This window comes from Didymella exigua (genome assembly GCF_010094145.1).
Source record: "Didymella exigua CBS 183.55 unplaced genomic scaffold M421scaffold_1, whole genome shotgun sequence".
Taxonomy (NCBI): Eukaryota; Fungi; Ascomycota; class Dothideomycetes; order Pleosporales; family Didymellaceae; genus Didymella; species Didymella exigua.
In genome coordinates, this window is record NW_022984775.1 from 231,022 (window position 1) to 247,509 (window position 16,488).

At 53.7% G+C, this 16,488-nt stretch overlaps 7 protein-coding genes and 1 non-coding gene across 8 annotated transcripts; 3 read left to right on the forward strand and 5 right to left on the reverse strand.

The window, feature by feature from the left end:
* Positions 1-54: 54 nt before the first annotated feature.
* M421DRAFT_414941 (regucalcin) lies at positions 55-1,730 on the reverse strand. The gene is made up of 4 exons (XM_033590508.1): positions 1,464-1,730; positions 1,143-1,306; positions 831-1,069; positions 55-773 (listed from the first exon to the last, which is right to left on the reverse strand). Exons 1-4 carry the CDS (start codon positions 1,494-1,496, stop codon positions 214-216), a joined length of 996 nt encoding a protein of 331 aa, XP_033454139.1. The 5' UTR covers positions 1,497-1,730; the 3' UTR covers positions 55-213.
* Positions 1,731-1,991: 261 nt separating this feature from the next.
* On the reverse strand, positions 1,992-2,723 carry M421DRAFT_414942 (bola-like protein). Its single transcript, XM_033590509.1, has 4 exons — positions 2,555-2,723; positions 2,382-2,477; positions 2,320-2,330; positions 1,992-2,260 (listed from the first exon to the last, which is right to left on the reverse strand). The coding sequence occupies exons 1-4, from the start codon at positions 2,597-2,599 to the stop codon at positions 2,086-2,088; spliced, it is 327 nt and encodes a 108-aa protein (XP_033454140.1). The 5' UTR covers positions 2,600-2,723; the 3' UTR covers positions 1,992-2,085.
* A 448-nt stretch (positions 2,724-3,171) lies between these two features.
* M421DRAFT_50945 (acetyl-CoA synthetase-like protein) lies at positions 3,172-4,997 on the forward strand (the record flags this gene model as incomplete). Its single annotated transcript, XM_033594879.1, has 2 exons — positions 3,172-3,394; positions 3,442-4,997. The coding sequence occupies 2 exons, from the start codon at positions 3,172-3,174 to the stop codon at positions 4,995-4,997; spliced, it is 1,779 nt and encodes a 592-aa protein (XP_033454141.1).
* A 1,779-nt stretch (positions 4,998-6,776) lies between these two features.
* On the reverse strand, positions 6,777-8,298 carry M421DRAFT_414944 (uncharacterized protein). The gene is made up of 4 exons (XM_033590510.1): positions 7,991-8,298; positions 7,571-7,923; positions 7,120-7,521; positions 6,777-7,070 (listed from the first exon to the last, which is right to left on the reverse strand). Exons 1-4 carry the CDS (start codon positions 8,114-8,116, stop codon positions 6,977-6,979), a joined length of 975 nt encoding a protein of 324 aa, XP_033454142.1. The 5' UTR covers positions 8,117-8,298; the 3' UTR covers positions 6,777-6,976.
* Positions 8,299-10,141: 1,843 nt separating this feature from the next.
* M421DRAFT_414945 (ATP-dependent Zn protease) lies at positions 10,142-12,651 on the forward strand. The gene has a single exon (XM_033590511.1). It carries the CDS (start codon positions 10,507-10,509, stop codon positions 12,181-12,183), a length of 1,677 nt encoding a protein of 558 aa, XP_033454143.1. The 5' UTR covers positions 10,142-10,506; the 3' UTR covers positions 12,184-12,651.
* On the reverse strand, positions 12,302-13,368 carry M421DRAFT_107430 (uncharacterized protein). The gene is made up of 2 exons (XM_033587156.1): positions 12,866-13,368; positions 12,302-12,815 (listed from the first exon to the last, which is right to left on the reverse strand). The coding sequence occupies exons 1-2, from the start codon at positions 13,122-13,124 to the stop codon at positions 12,421-12,423; spliced, it is 654 nt and encodes a 217-aa protein (XP_033454144.1). The 5' UTR covers positions 13,125-13,368; the 3' UTR covers positions 12,302-12,420.
* A 387-nt stretch (positions 13,369-13,755) lies between these two features.
* On the forward strand, positions 13,756-14,899 carry M421DRAFT_81 (UPF0103-domain-containing protein; the record flags this gene model as incomplete). Its single annotated transcript, XM_033597519.1, has 4 exons — positions 13,756-13,937; positions 13,988-14,056; positions 14,103-14,327; positions 14,377-14,899. 4 exons carry the CDS (start codon positions 13,756-13,758, stop codon positions 14,897-14,899), a joined length of 999 nt encoding a protein of 332 aa, XP_033454145.1.
* A 1,475-nt stretch (positions 14,900-16,374) lies between these two features.
* M421DRAFT_t5 lies at positions 16,375-16,462 on the reverse strand. The gene has a single exon. It is a non-coding gene; the product is annotated as a tRNA-Val (tRNA).
* Positions 16,463-16,488: the final 26 nt, after the last annotated feature.

The window sequence follows — 16,488 nt, forward strand, 5'->3', positions numbered from 1 at the left end:
GATATGGCTCGGTTCGGACCTGGTTAATTACGCAGAGAAGCTCTGTACAGATTGTTCAGTTGAGAGAGTATCAACGACTCACTTGATATGGGCTCTACAGACTAGATCGGTGCATGATCAAGAGCTGGACTTGCTCGTGTATATGCGATGCTACTGGTATCTCACGTCGCTCACAAAGGTACAAGTCCCAGCTAGGCACTCGGTGCAGAGGTTCTACTGTGCAACCTCTTGGCCGTCAACCTTTTGTCCCTTGATATTTTCACTACCCTTGAACTTGAACCTCTTCAATCCTCGTACACCAACATCGACCATGAAGCAGCTTCCAGCAAACTTGTCCACCGGCTTGCCGTCGTCTCCGCTTGGTCCACCACCGCCTGCGCTTGTGATGAACAGTTGTGTGCCAACGAAGCAGGGGCAGGTGATCTGACTTGTTGGAAGCCTGACCTCCGCAACGACCTCGCCCTGGGGCGATATCCTCAAAACACGTCCTCCATCGTGCAGGGCTGTCCACATGTATCCCTCCTCGTCGATGCAGTGGCCATCTGGGACTGCGTTCTCGCCGTACTTGTTGTCCTTGGGCATTGTGAAGAAGGGGCGCCTGTTCGTAACGGAGCCGGTCTTGGGATCGAAGTCGAATTGGTAGATGATCTTATCGGGGCTGTCGGCGAAGAACATGGTGTCGTCCTTCTGGTTCCATGTCGTACCGTTGGGGATGCAGATGTCGCGGAGAGGGCGGTCGAGGGACCCATCAGGGTTCAGACGGAAGACCGCGCCTGTAGACACATCAGCAGCGATCCCCACTTGTGTAAGAGGTAAGCAATTGAACGTACCGTCAGACCTCATCTCCTCGACCAGCGGGTCAAACATGAAGCCAGCCCAGAAGCGACCTTGCGAATCGACAGCACCATCGTTGCCGCGGAACTTCTCGTGCTTCTTCACCTTGATCTCATCCTCTGACCAGACCTTTTGAACCCATCTGTAGTCGCCTGTCTTCTTGTTTGCGATGCCGTAGCCGTACTTGCCGCCGAAGATGAACTCCTTGTCGTTGCCCTCGATGTCTGCTGTGCAGCTGTACGTTATCAGCTTATTGTCATGAACAGCCTGTCCAGTCGGCAGATCCTGTATGGAGATTGAGAACCGACCCCATGGAGATATCGAGCTTCTTGATCAGCTTGTGGCTTGAAGGCCCCTTGTTGATGTCGACGCGGTGCAGCTCCTGCTTCTCGACATCGAGGAAGCGGAGTGTGTTTGTCTCCTCTTCCCAGAAGGGCCCTTCACCGAGCGAGCAATTGATCTCGATGTAAGGCTGAGAACATGTTAGCGATTTCAGGGACTTCTTTCCAATTGCGCTGTTCTTCGGTGTGTTGTTGCTACCCAGCCTGGTTGCAATGACCGTAGCGGGGCACAGCAGAGCTACCCCTCCATCCTCCACTCTTAATGTTTGGACAAAAGTTTGGGCTTACCTTTGTTACTTCGTACACTTTGTATTCAGGCATTGTGGGCAACTGTTTTGAGGTCGAAGATTCGTTGCAGTGCTTGTAAGTAAGTGTGTGGTGATCAGAAGACAGACTCGAGTTCCCGCAATTCTTGTCTCGAGGGAGGAAGTTCCACCTTTTGTTGATGGCGTATGCTCCCACTTTCCGAATGACGTGCCGACGAGCCGCCGACGCGGTAGCTTTGATACCGAACGTGAAGAGGTTTCATAACATTTTGCTCCAGTTTCGGGTTTATCGGGACGTCGAGCACCAGGTGAACGGCCAAAGTAGCATGGGAATCTACATGTGCCTATAGCAGTGCACGTGCATACGCAAGCTTTCATGCGCACGGAAGGCAGCTGCTGTGACACTGGCATCTGGCAGAAGTCGACGGTTGGGCGGTCCGTACAGCCCGTGCTCGATTTGTTCGAGGTTCGACATTCGAGGTTCGACCGTCGACATTCGAAATTGGAAATTCGACGGAGCAGACATCAAGGGGCCGTTGCATGAAGGGCTGTTAAGGTTTGTACAGTATTCGTATTGGCAATACTAGAATGCGTGCTGATATTCAAGATGCAACATGGGTATCTTTCCTGCTTCAACTACCCGCTCATGCGGCGACCTCTTTCTGCCTTCGTGCCTCGTCTTCTTCTGGCGTCCGAGTAGTGAGCTGTAGTGCGTGAATGCCACCTTCTTGAGCAATCTCGTCCTTCATGAGAGAGTTCACCATGCGATGGCGTGCTAGTTGGGGCTTGCCCTTGAAGGCTGTGGATGTGATGACGAGACTGGGGTTGTTAGTAACTGGGTCGGTCTTGGAACTCGGAGATGGAAGGAGCAAGCATACCGGAAATGCGTCTATAGCCTGAAGTCAGTCACAATTCAAAGTCATGTGATGATTAAACATACCTCTCGGCTTGTGACACCCTCCATAGCTTTGTGATGTGCGTGCTTGTGAGAGTCGTTGTAGATTTCAAAACTGGTCGGCTTCAATGCATCTCCAATCTGCCTGCCAGTTAGTTTTGATATACGGAATCTGGGGAATCTGGAGTAGCCGGCGCCAGTCCGAGGTCGTGACTTCCCTTGGCCCGCAGAGCGTCCTCCATTGGGGTCATGGACTGGGTCATGGCTGACATAAACCGAGTGCCGGTCTGGACTGACCGTCGAAGGAACATCAAATGTATGTCTGCGTCAGAAGAGGCTCAACTGCACAGCCAATAAGAGCGGCGATGGTGGCGATGCAGATTTGGTGTTGAGCTCGGAGCTCCGGGGGCCAAATCTGAGGACCGAGGATGCGCCAAGCGGTGTGCTTCGGGAGCGCGTCACCGATGCTGACTCCTGAGGCGCTCAGCTGCAGAGCAATTGAGGGGAGGCACGGCGCCAGAACGACCGAAAGCACGCGCTATAAGCTACAGAATGCTGCTGAAAGTGCACAGCAGTGAATAATGGGTGCCAATGCCAACAAGCAGGTCGACGGGCAGATGATGACTGTTCAGACCGCTTCTCTACCCCGGCAAAGGCCCGTCACTGCACCCCCACACAACTGCCGCTGTCCGAAGCCTTGCATCTGGAGTCGAATGCGCTGATCCTGGGCGCTGCCGTTGCCATGTGGGCGCGCAATTTCCTCTCCCGCACGCTTCCCAGGCACACGACAGCCTCCGTAATCCCGTGCCCCCGTCCCGTCGCTACCACTGTCAGAATGGCGTCGACGCTCCCTCGCCTGCCCATCTTCGAGGCCCTCAAGAAGCACGACGCCCAGCGCACCGCCGTTGTCCACTCGCTATCCGGGCGGCGCTTCACCTACGGCGAGCTGGTCAACGATGTCGCCGCGGCCAAGGACAAGCTGCAGCGCAACACAGGCGGCCGGAGCGCAGAGGGTGCGCGCATTGCGTTCCTGGTGGAGAATGGCTATGATTATGTAGGTGCGCATCCCATAGGCCCCATTTTCTGAGCATTGCCTCCAAGACAGCCATTGACTGCCGGATAGTGACGCTGCTGTCCATTCTGGCCGCCCATGCCGTCGCCGTGCCGCTGTCGCCCACGTTCCCCGCCCATGAGCTGCGCTACATCATCGACCAGAGCGAGTCGCTGATGCTCCTCTCGTCGGACAAGTTCCAGGACAAGGCGGACGAGGTGCTGCGGGAGGGCATGGAGACCAGCCCGATCAACTGGAAGCGGGAGAAGATCATGATGGGCAAGACAGACGACTACGTCACCCTGGAAGAGCCGACGAGCGCCGAGGGCGGCATGATGCTGTACACTTCCGGCACCACGAGCCGGCCCAAAGGCGTTATGCTGCCCCAGGATGTGCTGGCCGCGCAGTCTCAGTCGCTGCTGAAGGCCTGGAACTACACGCCCGACCATGTGCTGTTGCACGTGCTTCCGCTGCACCACATTCACGGCACAGTCAACGCGCTGCTCACACCGCTCCTCGCCGGCAGCACCATCGAGTTCCAGTTCCCCTTTAATGCACAGGCAGCCTGGGAACGCCTTGCCGCGCCCTTCCTGCCGAGCCCAGACCCAGCGAAGAAGCCCATCACCTTCCTCACCGTAGTTCCTACCATCTACACACGCCTCCTCTCCTCGCACGCCAGCTTGACCCCTGAGCTCCAAGCAGCGACGAAGACCGCCCTGCATCCCTCGAATCTGCGACTGAACATATCTGGCTCAGCAGCTCTCCCCACACCAGTGAAATCAGCATGGTCGGAGCTTAGCGGCGGCAACGTTTTGCTTGAGAGATACGGAATGACAGAGGTGGGCATGGCACTATCTTGCGGTCTCGACTTTGCAGACCGAGTGGACGGCTCAGTCGGCTGGCCACTGCCCTCAGTGCAAGCCCGTCTTGTAGATACAGACACGGGCGAAGTCATCCAGGAAGGAGAAGAAATCGACCCATCGACCGGTCGCGAACGCCACGGCGAGATCCAGCTTCGCGGCCCAACCATCTTCCGCGAATACTGGAAGAACCCCACCGCAACGGCAAAGGAATTCGTCGAAGACGCAGACGGCCAGGGCAAATGGTTTAAGACTGGCGACGTCGCGATCCGCAAGACCGTGTCCGGCGCAGGCAAGAGCTTACAAGACTGGGCCAAAGGACCGCTGTACTTCATCCAAGGCCGCAAATCCGCCGACATTATCAAAACGGGCGGCGAGAAGGTCTCCGCCCTCGAAATCGAGCGCGAAATGCTCTCTCTGCCCTACATCTCTGAAGTCGCCGTCGTCGGGCTACCAAGCGAAGCCTGGGGTCAGAAGGTCGCAGCTGTTGTCGTGCTGTCTGAGCAGGGCAAGACAGCGGGCAGAGCCGGCAAAGCGTGGTCGGCACTCGATATGAGGCGCGCGCTGAAGGACGTCCTTGCCAATTACAAGATCCCGCAGGAGATGAAGGTCGTTGACAGCATCCCGCGGAATGCGATGGGCAAGATCAATAAAAAGCAGCTCGTCATCCAGATCTGGGGCGAGCTGCTCGACGCACCGCCAGCGGCAAAGCAAAATGGCGCTGTGCAAGTACCGAACGGAAGTGTATAAGCTGTATAGCACTGTAGCAACTGTACATAGAAATCCATCGCGCATCGCGCATTATCAATTTCACGACCTGCAAAGCCACAGCGCTGCCCGTCAATCCCACCCCTTCCTCGCACCACCACATCACGTCTACTCCCCCACACACACTCCTCCAAGCGCCCCAACCGGCCTCCGCACAATCCCCCTAAACCCGACCCCCGTGTACGCAACAATGACATGCGCCACGGCGCTTTCGCACTCAAGCTTTCGTACAGACTTGGATGTTCGCGGCGCGGCAACCCCGCGGCTGGGGCCTTGGGAAACGTCAGAGGTGCGAGGGTGTGAAGATCGCTGCTTGGTGATATGACGTATGCGCGTTTTGGACTGCGGCTGTTGTGTGGTTCGATGTTAGCTCCTTTCCCAAACGGGCCAACGCGTATGGTCACGCTCGAGCAATCTCACCTATACAAACGACCACTTTTCGGAACTCTCTGGCGGCGTACGAAATACGCCTACGAAGTTCTCGACCATGGCCACTAACATGGCACCCCCGCCTCGTCCCCTCAACAACAGTGAGCTCGTCTGGGAAAGCACATATCATTAGCTCTGCGACCTATACGCATCAGGTAAACGCGACGAGAGGCTTGGCCTTGCGTGGGAGTGCTACCAGGACCCAGCGTACTGATTGTTCTTCGCACTACCTGCTGCGTTATGCTTGGCACAGCAGATGGCGACTACCTGATGTTTGCTCAGGAGGGCGTTGAATTCGCCAAGTTAATGGTGGTATGCCAATCATCACAACACGTTGTTAGTGATACTAAAATTCCACAAAACGCTCATCCGGACAACCTCAGGCTGCACAGAATCCTCGGAAAAGCCCACGAAGTGCTCGACCTGGCTGAGCAAGACAGCGAAGCAGATCACAAGGAGGCTGTAGCCGACGCTGACAGTGCTGACGCTGAAGCTGCCGCGGCTACTTCTTCCGCCGACACCGTCTCCAACGGAAGAACTTGAGGTTAACAGTGATCTGCTGGATAGTCAGTACTCAGAGCAGCTGAAGGGCAACTGGGAAGCGTCGAGCATGGTTTCTGAGTGTAAGTAGCTTTTGAAAGCGTTGGAGCAATGCTAACGGGTCGACAGTCGGCTACCAGACTAAAGACTCTGACGATACCGACACAGAAAGAAAGACCTAGGCTTGGGCTGCCTGATCGAGCTTTGACGACGGACGTTGATCGTTTTGATACCCCGAGAGGGCCGGTTCGACGTGCTTCAACAGCTCAAGTCTAGATGTACAGACGTCAGTGGTGTTGGCAGCTGGGTTATGGGCGTTGTCGTGCGGAGCTGAGGTATTGTTGGGTGATGGTCTTATATTCAGCAGAAGAAATGGCATCTACCTCTAAATTTTATATACTTGGGAGGCCCTTAGTAGAAGAATTCAGACCAGAGAGCTGCCAACTTGTTTAAACACAAAATATTTACAACGCGGCGTCGGCTTCCTCCTGCGCTCTAGGAGGTTAGTCATCTCTTGCTTTGTGGATTCTTGTAGCTCTTGCGTAGGCTTATGATCTAGCAATACAGTGACGTTTTCCAAGCCCCTGGCTGCGGGGTGCGCAGCCATTCGACAGATGGGAAGGACTGCTTGGGCTTGATGTCTTGTCTTCGGGCATCTTTGAACATTGTGAGACTTGGTGTGAATGATCAGCCTTGTTTGACGACGTCGAGTCGGTAGGATACGATGAGCACTTGAATCGTGGGAGCATGGTCGGAAAACAGACGGACCGCATGTCACGATGCAAGGCGAGGTGTAGTTGTAGTAAATAGTATTAATGGCGTACATAGCAGCTCATATTCAATGTCAGTGTGTAAGCAATATTATAGTCCATCGTCGTCGGGGGTATCCAAATGATCAACTTCCGTATCCATCAGTCGTAAATATGAGACTGATTCATTATTCTGCCTCCCCAGTCAATCGGCGGCGATGGAGGATGCGAAGCATAGTTCGCTTAAGCGGCGCGGTGGGCAGAGTTGTCGACCTTCTCACGACGCTCGCGGCCCTTGTCGGACCAGGGGAAGTGAGCTACGGGGATAACGAAGAAGCTGGAGGGTGTTAATACGTGCGTACGTGAAGATGATGGGAATGACTGACCTGTTTGAGCTGTCGGCAAGACCGGCAAGGGCATTATACCAGGCAAGAAACGCGGCCATGAGGCCAAAGGCACCACCAGCAATTATACATTGCTCCTGAGGGTGTACGCCATTGTTGTTAAGGTAGCCGATACCAAGCAGAAGGAATGCTAAATCAAGCGTGAAGAAGAGCGAGAAGAATGCCACAGTGGAGCGCAGGGTGCAAAGCAGGAGAATCGTGGTAAAACAAAACCATCCCATCAGGTACAGGCCGAAGGAGTTGAGAAAAGTAGCCTCGCTGATCTTAGCAAGACCGGTCTCGATCGCGAAACCGCCGGGGGTCAGAATGATGGCGAATGACAACCAGAAACCTCCGTAGGACGAGAGAGCGGTGGCACCAAAGGTGTTACCGACGGCCATCTCCCTGGACGATGTAAGATTGGATTCATATAGAGAGGATAGATGATACACACCACATACCAGCGAGAAGCTGGACGAGGCCTCCATAGCCGTAGGCGAGAGCAACAACAATACTGGGCGAGCCAATGCTTCGTGTATTGACGTTGATCAACGACAAGACGAAGGTGGTGAGAGCAAAAGCTGAGAGACCGAGAGGAGCAGGGTTGGCGAACTTGTGGCTCGGTGGGCGGTATAGTCCGGGCTGGAATTCACCACCGAAGGCAGCAAGGCGGAGCTCGGGGTCGTTGGTAGCAACGTGTGCGAGGGGATTACCACCATAATCGTATGGCCTCCTCTGCGCAGCACCGTTGCTGCCGTTTTGTGCATAGTCGACACCATTGGTCTCCTTGTCAACGCTGGGGCCGCGCTGAGCGCAGTCAGTTACGAGCTCATGGACGAGAGTGTCTACCGTGGGGCTCCGCGACCAGACTTACTTGGACGTTGTGTTCATGTGCTGTTGCCATTGTGACTGCTCGAGACTGTTCCTGCTGAGAAAGGTCAAGTCGGAGAGTGGTTGGAGGAGTCTGGGGAAGAGGACGAATCTGGGGAAGGCAGTTCATTTATTTGCAAACAGACCATGCAGGGAGCTTTGGTAAACGACGTATGCCATGGGCCGTCTGCTCCGTCTCGAATCTAGTCCGATGCTAAGGGGAGGTAATTGGCTGCATCAGGTGCTAAAGCGGCCCACTCAAATCATTTCCCCATACGCTGTCTCCAGACCGGGTGAAAGAGCAGCGTGGGCCCACTGACAGCCATCAATCGAACCGGCGAAGCACGGACAGCCCAAGGGTAGCGGATCGTCGCACATGGAGAGAGGCTTACCGAGGTCGGGTGAGCGCCGAATGTTAGAAATCCAGATGGAAGACCAACAGCCGATCGCTCCGAGTCTCGATGTCAGGAGAGCAGCACACTGCGATGACGCAAAGAGATGGGCGCTGTCCAGACTCAAGCTTGCCAAACTTACATCATCGTGACTCGTGGGAGTTTGACCTCCGAACCACCATGGAAGCAATACTGTCAGCAATTTCCCTCACACTTGCAGCGCGCTTTGGCTTTTGTCTTGCAAGCGTAGTCGCGCAAACCATGTCGCTATCGCAACATTGCCTTGCAAGGGCTAGTCGCGAATCCTTACACAGATGTTCCGGCAAAGCAAAGTGCGAGGTAGACCTTGATCCCGCCAAATGAGCATCGTGGAAAATTTCCCACTCCGAGCCGTCCATGCACTGGAATACTGGATACTACGGCCTTGGAGGTTCACTTCGGATAGACATGTTGAAGCAACAGCGCACAGCCTGATGAGTTTCTGTGTGTAAGCTGTCTGCCGGGAATGTCGGAAAACTTCAAAGCCAAGACAGACGGGCATACCCCGAACGGGTGATTTGATGACGGCATGCATGGTTGTTGTGCGCACGAGTCCAGGGTGTCGGCGGTTAAGCTTTGTGCAAGACTCTCGGCAACAGCCACAGGCGTCGCATTGAAAGCGTGACATGACATCAAGCGTCGTTTTGCGCAGCGTTTGCGCCGTCGCAGAGTCGACACAATGAATTCAAAAATCTTTTGCAAATCTCGGCTTTTGCGCTGCAATTAGCGTCAAATCTCAGAGCCACTGGAACGAAGTGGGAACAAGCGGTCCTGCTTTCGTGGGTCATCCTGGGATCCACATTGCTCCACCTGGAGAGGGTCTGAAATCTCACCACTCACACCAGATATACCTTGCTCGGGCCAACGGGACCAGCTGTCAGGCCATTTCAATTCTTCCGCCGCCGACCCAGTCAACCCCGTGCGCGGCCGTGTCAAGTTTGACATCGCGAGAGTCGCTGTGGGTTTACTGTGGGTCACGGCGGATGCGTTCAATAGTCCTCAGCAACTCCAACACCGGTTAACAATCGCTGGTGGATGTTACTGTTGAGTGTCTCATTGAGCACCTGTAAGCATTACCATGCTTCAAGTTGTATTTCCATTTCTGCACGCTACCGTCGCATCAGGTAATGACCGTGGCTTTTATCCAAGCTCGTGAAGCCGTGGAGAGATTGCTGTGGCATTGCTTGGGTGACTTTGTTCTACTCAAAACGCCATTGCGACTTCCAATGTTCTGAAAACAGCACCTAGAAGACAATGGCGCGCGTCTCGCCGCATACCAGCCTGATTCGACCAGAGATCCGTATGCCCGATGATCAGGCTGTTGGTTGGATATCTCCGCGAATGTGTGGGGACAAAGAAGGCGGGGTCTCCGCGTTGACCCTGCGTGACACCGTTTCCACGGCTATGGAGATCAATTCAGGACCGGGTCTGCTAGGTCACAAGGCTCGAGGATGGATTGATCCACCCGATTCCGGAGGGTTGACAATTTGGCATCACTCAGCTGCGTTCTTCTCATGACATGTCAGGTGACGTCGGCTTCGTGGAAACCAACGAGGCTCCAGAAGACCTGGTTTAGACAGCCACAACGGCCACAACGTGGTGCGGCTCTCAAATAATGCCCCGTAAATCCTGCCGAGGTTTCTCTTGCAGCTGGATCGTGTAGTAAGAGGTCAGCCATTGCCAAAAAGTGGCGTGACTGGACCCTTTGTTCACACACATGTGGCGCATTATCTGTCAGCAGTCGGCTTCGATTGCCAGTCAGTACCTCTCGTCCTCTTGCAACTGCTCTGCATCTTTCGACATACCTTGCGACACTTACGATAGATTCATGGTGTTGGTCACCAGGTATAAAGGTATATCTCGAGCTCGACCTCGCTCGCCCAATTAGGATGCGGGGCTGCGCCTCCCGTCCTATCCCGTGAACAGCTTCCAAGAGCTCTGCACTGCCTTGATTCAGGCCACCCTCAGGCAACAAAGAACACTTGTTGTGCTCATTTTATCACTGTCGGTCCACTCTGCACTGACTACAGCTTCTCACTCCACTCGCATTGCCCGAAACACATTAGCACACTCATTGTACCTGCCCAGCATGACGGGCCATAGCTTCACCGCCGAGTCGGACCTTGCGAGCCACCGATACTTCGAGCACTCGTCTGGCAAGCGCATCGATACCGAAGTCGTGCTCATCGAAGCTCTACGCTCACAGTACCCCAAGCTTGAGCTCATTGTCACCCCGGCCAATCGCGTTTCCCTCCTCGCCTATGCCGCTGCCGGCTTCGCAACGGCGACACCGCTCGAAGATGGTGTCAAAGACCCGGTATACGGCATTGGCTTGAGGAAGCACATGTATGTACCACCTGCAAGGAGGCTTGATGGCGGTGGTGGGTTCATGGTCGATGCACTTTCGTTTGGCAAGTTCATGTACAAGTGGAAAGACCAGGACGCCATCTTGTACCTCGCCGAAGGCCGGGATGGCTCGAGTTCCTACCCAGTAACCACCAACTACTACATCCTCACGAGTAACCCCCACAAGGTCGATGAGTTGATCAGAGATGCTACGATCTGGGGTCAGGTTCTGCACAACGAGGTGTGGGTCTTTGACCAAGGTTGGTGGCAGAAGAGCGCTCAGCTGTGGGAAGCGGTGCAGAAGGCTTCTTGGGACGACGTCATCCTCGACGAGGACATGAAGAAGGCTCTCCAGACCGATGTAGAGGGCTTCTTCGACAGTCAGAAGACGTACCAGAAGCTCAAAGTTCCTTGGAAGCGAGGCATCATCTACTACGGTCCGCCAGGTAACGGTAAAACCATCAGTATCAAGGCCATGATGAACAGCCTGTACAAACGCGGAACGGACGGAGATTCTAGGATGGCAGTGCCAACACTTTACGTCCGCACATTGTCCTCATTCATGGGACCGGAGTACTCGCTGGGCCAGATCTTCGCCAAGGCGCGTCAAGAAGCACCATGCTATCTCGTCTTCGAAGACCTCGACTCCATCGTCAGTGATGATGTGCGGTCCTACTTCCTCAATGAGGTCGATGGCCTCAAGTCCAATGACGGCATTCTTATGGTAGGCTCGACGAACCACCTCGACAGACTCGACCCTGGCATCTCAAAGCGACCCAGCCGCTTCGATCGCAAATACTACTTTCCCAATCCTAGCTATGCTGAGCGAGCCCAGTACTGCAAGTTCTGGCAGGGCAAGCTTGCAGACAACAAGGACCTGGACTTCCCTGACAAGCTCTGCGACAGTATTGCAGCAATTACTGACGATTTCTCCTTCGCGTACATGCAGGAGGCTTTCGTCGCCTCTCTACTTGCCATTGCTGGAAATAGCGGCAAAGATAAGCATGAATTAGAGAAGAACGCACGTCGTTGGGCAGGTCCCCAGAATCCAATGCATCCTGCCGATATGCGATCCCGCGATTTGCAGTTCCGTGCAGCTGGAGGCGGCAGTGAGGGCCCTGACATCAAGCACTTGGAGCTCTGGATTGAGATGCAAAAGCAGGTTAAGATCCTGAGGGACGAGATGGAGGAGAGACAACTATCTGAGCGTATGGAGGCCATGTTCCCGTCTCAGCCGCCTAGCAGGCAAGTTGAGGTCCGTGATAAGCGCATTCCACAGGGACCGCTTCACGCAGACGGTCTTGAGCTGCTCAGGAAGTACCGTGACCAGCTCGATGCTACCTTGCACCAGCAGCAGAAGCAGGTTGGAGCAGCAGATCCCATGAACTCCCTCAGCGGTGCATTCAAGAGGTACATGTGAGGCCATAATTTGCTCTCTTGGACATTTGATACCTACTTCGCTATGTATTCACGACCCAGTAATGCAGCACCGGCTTCTTCCCAATCTTCCAGTCTCGTTCAAATGTACAACAGTTGCAGCAGCAGCTTCCCAAAGTCCATGCCCCCAAACGCCGCGCTAAATAACTATGTCAGGATATCTTACGCTTACAGGAATGTGCACAAAAGCACCGCTCATACCAAGCTCGTGCCAATTCGCTCAATACCCACACGTAGCACACTGCAAACATGTCCTCACATCCCCGACCACCGCACAGGTCCCACAAACACTCCTCCCACACTCCCTGCACGCAAACGCCCCCTCGTTTCCCATCCCATCCATGTCCATATCGATATCCATCCTGCCTTCCTCAACTTCAAGCCGCGCATCGCAGTCCTCGCACCGCGGTCCTTGCCACCCGATTTGTGCGTGTGGCGTTTGGTACGAGAAGATGGGTGTCTGAACGGGCGGCGCTGCGATATTCCAGAACGAGTGGAGTGTCGACTTCTGCGGTTTTGTGACCGTGAGAGCGGATTGGGCGTCTGCTGGGACGGAACGCACGGGTGAAGCGTGCGATTGACGTTGCGCGAAGAACAGCTTGTGCACTGTGTTCTCTACTGGACGTTAGTATTGTACCCGAGAGAGATGGAGCAGAGCGGCGTACCGTGGATTGCGCGCTCGTCGGGCCGGTTGTCGCGGACTCGTTTGCGCGTGCGGTTCCCCCAGTCGCTGCTCTTTGTTCGCTGCGCGCACGTGAAGTCCCAGCCATTGCTTCGCAGTGCGGACTCGACTTCTATGTCCATTGCGACGTTCGGACCGTGGGGGGATCGCGTCGGTGATTGCGCGTCTGGTGTCGAAACGGCGCCGAAGCTGGAGATTGATGTGGGAGATGCGTCGTCGAAGTGCTTGCGTTTGATGCCCATTGTTGCGATTTCGAAGGTGAATTGGTGTGCTAGGGCCTAGGCGACACTTTCCTCTAGTCTTAGTCAAGTTCAGTAAGGATATGGAGGGTGTGGCGAGCAGATATGAATGACGATGTTGCTGATGGAGGCTGGCCAGACACGCGACGAGCTACCGCGGAGTCGACGCGCTCGCGTTGTGGGGACAGGGCGACAGTAGATGGCCAACATCCATCACTTCTACATCAACACCAGTTTCACGCCGAATGAAGCTGATTCCGTTCTCTTCTACTCCTCTCTTCAAAGCTGTTGATTTGTATGAATATTCCACGTTGATGCTTCTTGGCTTCCGTGTCGTACAATCTCGAACCTTTCGAAGTTCGAGTGCTGGGTCCCTGCACACTGTGTTTCCAGTTTGCCTCTGACATAGATTCGATATGATCAACTCCTATTAACGTTTAGCTATCTTGTAGATCAGATTCTATTAACGCTGCACACAGGCTTAATGTACGATGACGAATGCACGACTTACACAGCTCCTGCCCCACAACAGCTCCTTACCCCACCCCCAATGCCACCGAGCTTCTGACTTTCACCAACTTACCTCAGATTACTGTAGGTCTCCAAGCTACCTCTACGCTCTGAGACAGTCAAGATGGTCACTCGCAGAGCCACTCACGCTGGTTCCTGGTACACCGACAAAAGTTTAGTGCTTTCACAGCAACTCGACGGCTGGCTAGCAGATGTACCAAGCTCGATAACACCAGTTGGGAAAGCTTCCTCCCAGGCAGGGAATATCTCAGTACCGACACCGAATGCGCGGGCTATCATCGGACCGTAGGACCACCTGAACAATCATGGAGAGACCAAGGCTCATGGACACGCAGACATGCTGGATACTCTTACTCTGGGCCCGCTGCTGCATGGGCATACAAGATAGTTGACTGGGCGAATGCGTAATTGTACCGCTCGTACAGGTCAGATAGCTGCTGAATTTACCAGGAAACGCATATTTCTGCTCTTTCCCTCCCACCACTACTATCTGTCCGGCGCTGCGACCACCGGGTGCAGCAAGTACGCCACACCGATCGGTGACCTTGCCATAGATACCACACTGGTCAAGCAGATACAAAAAGACTGGGGTCTCGAGGTCATGGAGCGAGGTGTCGACGAGGACGAGCATAGCTCAGAGATGCACCTCCCATACATCTACAAGATGTTGTCACTGTACGCCCTCGTTCAGAATGGAAACTGTTCTGTGCTGACACGACCACAGCAAGAGCACAGCCTTCCAATCCGACCCCGCATCCGTCCCCCTCGTCCCTATCATGGTCGGTAGCACAGACGCCCGCGCCGAAGCCCACTACGGCTCCCTCCTTGCACCCTACCTCTCCGACCCAAGTAACATCTTCGTCATATCCTCCGACTTCTGCCACTGGGGCTTGCGCTTCAGATACACATACTACCAGACGCCGGACAGCTCATCCGGCATAAGCTTGAAGTCCAACTCGAAAGTCTCCAGCGACTTCCCGATCCACGAGAGCATCGCAGCAGTAGACAAAGAAAGCATGGATGCTGTTGAGGCTGGCAGTCACAAGGAATTCTTGCAGCAGCTGAGGGATTCAGGCAACACTGTTTGTGGACGGCATCCTATTGGGGTGTTTATGGCTGCTGTTGAGAAGGCCGAGCTGGAAGAGGGGAAGGGGCGGTTCAAGTTTGTGAAGTATGAGAGGAGTAGTCTGGTCAAGGACGTGAGGGATAGCAGTGTCTCGTACGCCAGTGCTTTTGCGGTGCTGTGAAGATGTAGATTGCGGGGTAGTCTGCGTATAATGGATTCACGATATGACAATATAATACTCACCTCGATACGTCTTGTAACCAATCAGCACTAAGACAGTTTCCAGACACATTGATCAGCTCGATCTTTAAAGGCTAAGGAGTGACACAATTCTTTAAGAGTCGATATGGTCGGCCGCCTGTAGTCGATCAATTGGTACGGTGCCGCTGGGCCTAACTCTTTGGCTGGCACTCTAAGCAACAGGTCCTGATGTCTTAGAGATGCCCTGCCGTAAGCTTAAGCCCGGTCGACCGTAGCGTTGAGTTGTGATGATGTCTGTTGTGCGGCCCTTCCAGCACATAACCCAAAAATCAACTCTGTGACGCAAATAAGAGACTTGGATACCTAGAGACTGCCCCTTGCAGTTGCTTTGATGTTCCCGAAGCGTCTCAGGTAGCAAAAAGTGTGGTTCAGTCACATCATAGAATACCTCAAAAAGGTCGTACCCGGACTCGAACCGGGGTTTCCAGAACTTCTGATTAAATCAAAATCTGAAGTGATAACCTCTACCTGTGAAGGAATTAGAGCATGCTTTTGAGAAGCAAGTTGGAAAACTTACACCATACAACCAGTTATGGATATTGATAGAGGTAAGGGGTAATTTAAAAAATATATACTAAATTTCTATACGGCACTACACTATTGTGCGATGTTCCGATGCGGAACGATTGAATTTAGCGCAGCGGCAAGCCCCAGAGGGTCGTCTGAAGCTAAGGAAAACTCCTGTGAAGCGATGGGAAATGTTCGTGGGGACTGACATCCGATAACCGGAATGTATGACGCTGACTGGCTAGCGCTGTTCGAACGCCGCGATTACCTTTCGAATCGGACAAAATGTTCGAACGAATGTTTGAGCGATTAGCAGGACATCCTCTGGCGGTAGTAGCACGTTGAAAACACCTTGGCGTTATGTTGTAGTTATTGTTTGACCCGTTGGTGTTACTTGCTATAACGGAAGGACAGAGCAAAGCTCTGCAATCTTGGACTATCTAATGGGATATTTACTTCGTATCTGAAATGAACAGAGAAGTCATAGCTTCATACCCCTCAACCTATGGCAGAAGCGTTAAGCAAAGCTTATTAGTTGGTAGTATATTGCGCAATGGTCACCGACCAAAATGTCTACGAATGCATTCCGCGAAGAAAAATTGACAGAGCAAAGTCGATAATGCATTCGCGCGAAGTCTCATCCACAAGTAAGAGAGAGAATTATGCTCCTCATAGCACCTCTCAAGCCTTCAATCCCCTTGAATGCATTTGGAAAGGTTCTTGCCCAACAACGGTCCAGGCAGAGATTAGAAGCAGATGCGGTCGGCATGGAGCGATTCTACGTTCCTACGTTTGATTTACTGTTACTCCTGATCGACAACAAGTGCGGCTAGGTGCGTGCTGGTGGCTCAAACAGCCACCAAAATCGGCGAAAAAAATTGATGCGTATACGGGCGGGGAGGATCGAACTCCCGACCTTCTGCGCTTTGCAGTTGTCACTGTAAAGCAGACATCATAACCACTAGACTACGCCCGCATTGTCCTGTTTCTTAGGAAAATTTT

Coding starts and splice junctions, on each gene's coding strand:
- M421DRAFT_107430 (XM_033587156.1), bottom strand. CDS start 13,124: ATGGGCATCAAACGCAAGCACTTCGACGACGCATCTCCCACATCAATC. Junction 12,816..12,865: donor CGACGAGCGCGCAATCCACG/GTACGCCGCTCT, acceptor AACGTCCAGTAG/AGAACACAGTGCACAAGCTG.
- M421DRAFT_414944 (XM_033590510.1), bottom strand. CDS start 8,116: ATGAACTGCCTTCCCCAGATTCGTCCTCTTCCCCAGACTCCTCCAACC. Junction 7,924..7,990: donor CACATGAACACAACGTCCAA/GTAAGTCTGGTC, acceptor GACTGCGCTCAG/CGCGGCCCCAGCGTTGACAA. Junction 7,071..7,119: donor CTTGCCGACAGCTCAAACAG/GTCAGTCATTCC, acceptor AACACCCTCCAG/CTTCTTCGTTATCCCCGTAG.
- M421DRAFT_414942 (XM_033590509.1), bottom strand. CDS start 2,599: ATGACCCAGTCCATGACCCCAATGGAGGACGCTCTGCGGGCCAAG. Junction 2,478..2,554: donor AGGACGCTCTGCGGGCCAAG/GGAAGTCACGAC, acceptor ACTGGCAGGCAG/ATTGGAGATGCATTGAAGCC.
- M421DRAFT_414941 (XM_033590508.1), bottom strand. CDS start 1,496: ATGCCTGAATACAAAGTGTACGAAGTAACAAAG. Junction 1,070..1,142: donor AAGCTCGATATCTCCATGGG/GTCGGTTCTCAA, acceptor GATAACGTACAG/CTGCACAGCAGACATCGAGG. Junction 774..830: donor CGAGGAGATGAGGTCTGACG/GTACGTTCAATT, acceptor ATGTGTCTACAG/GCGCGGTCTTCCGTCTGAAC.
- M421DRAFT_414945 (XM_033590511.1), top strand. CDS start 10,507: ATGACGGGCCATAGCTTCACCGCCGAGTCGGACCTTGCGAGCCACCGA.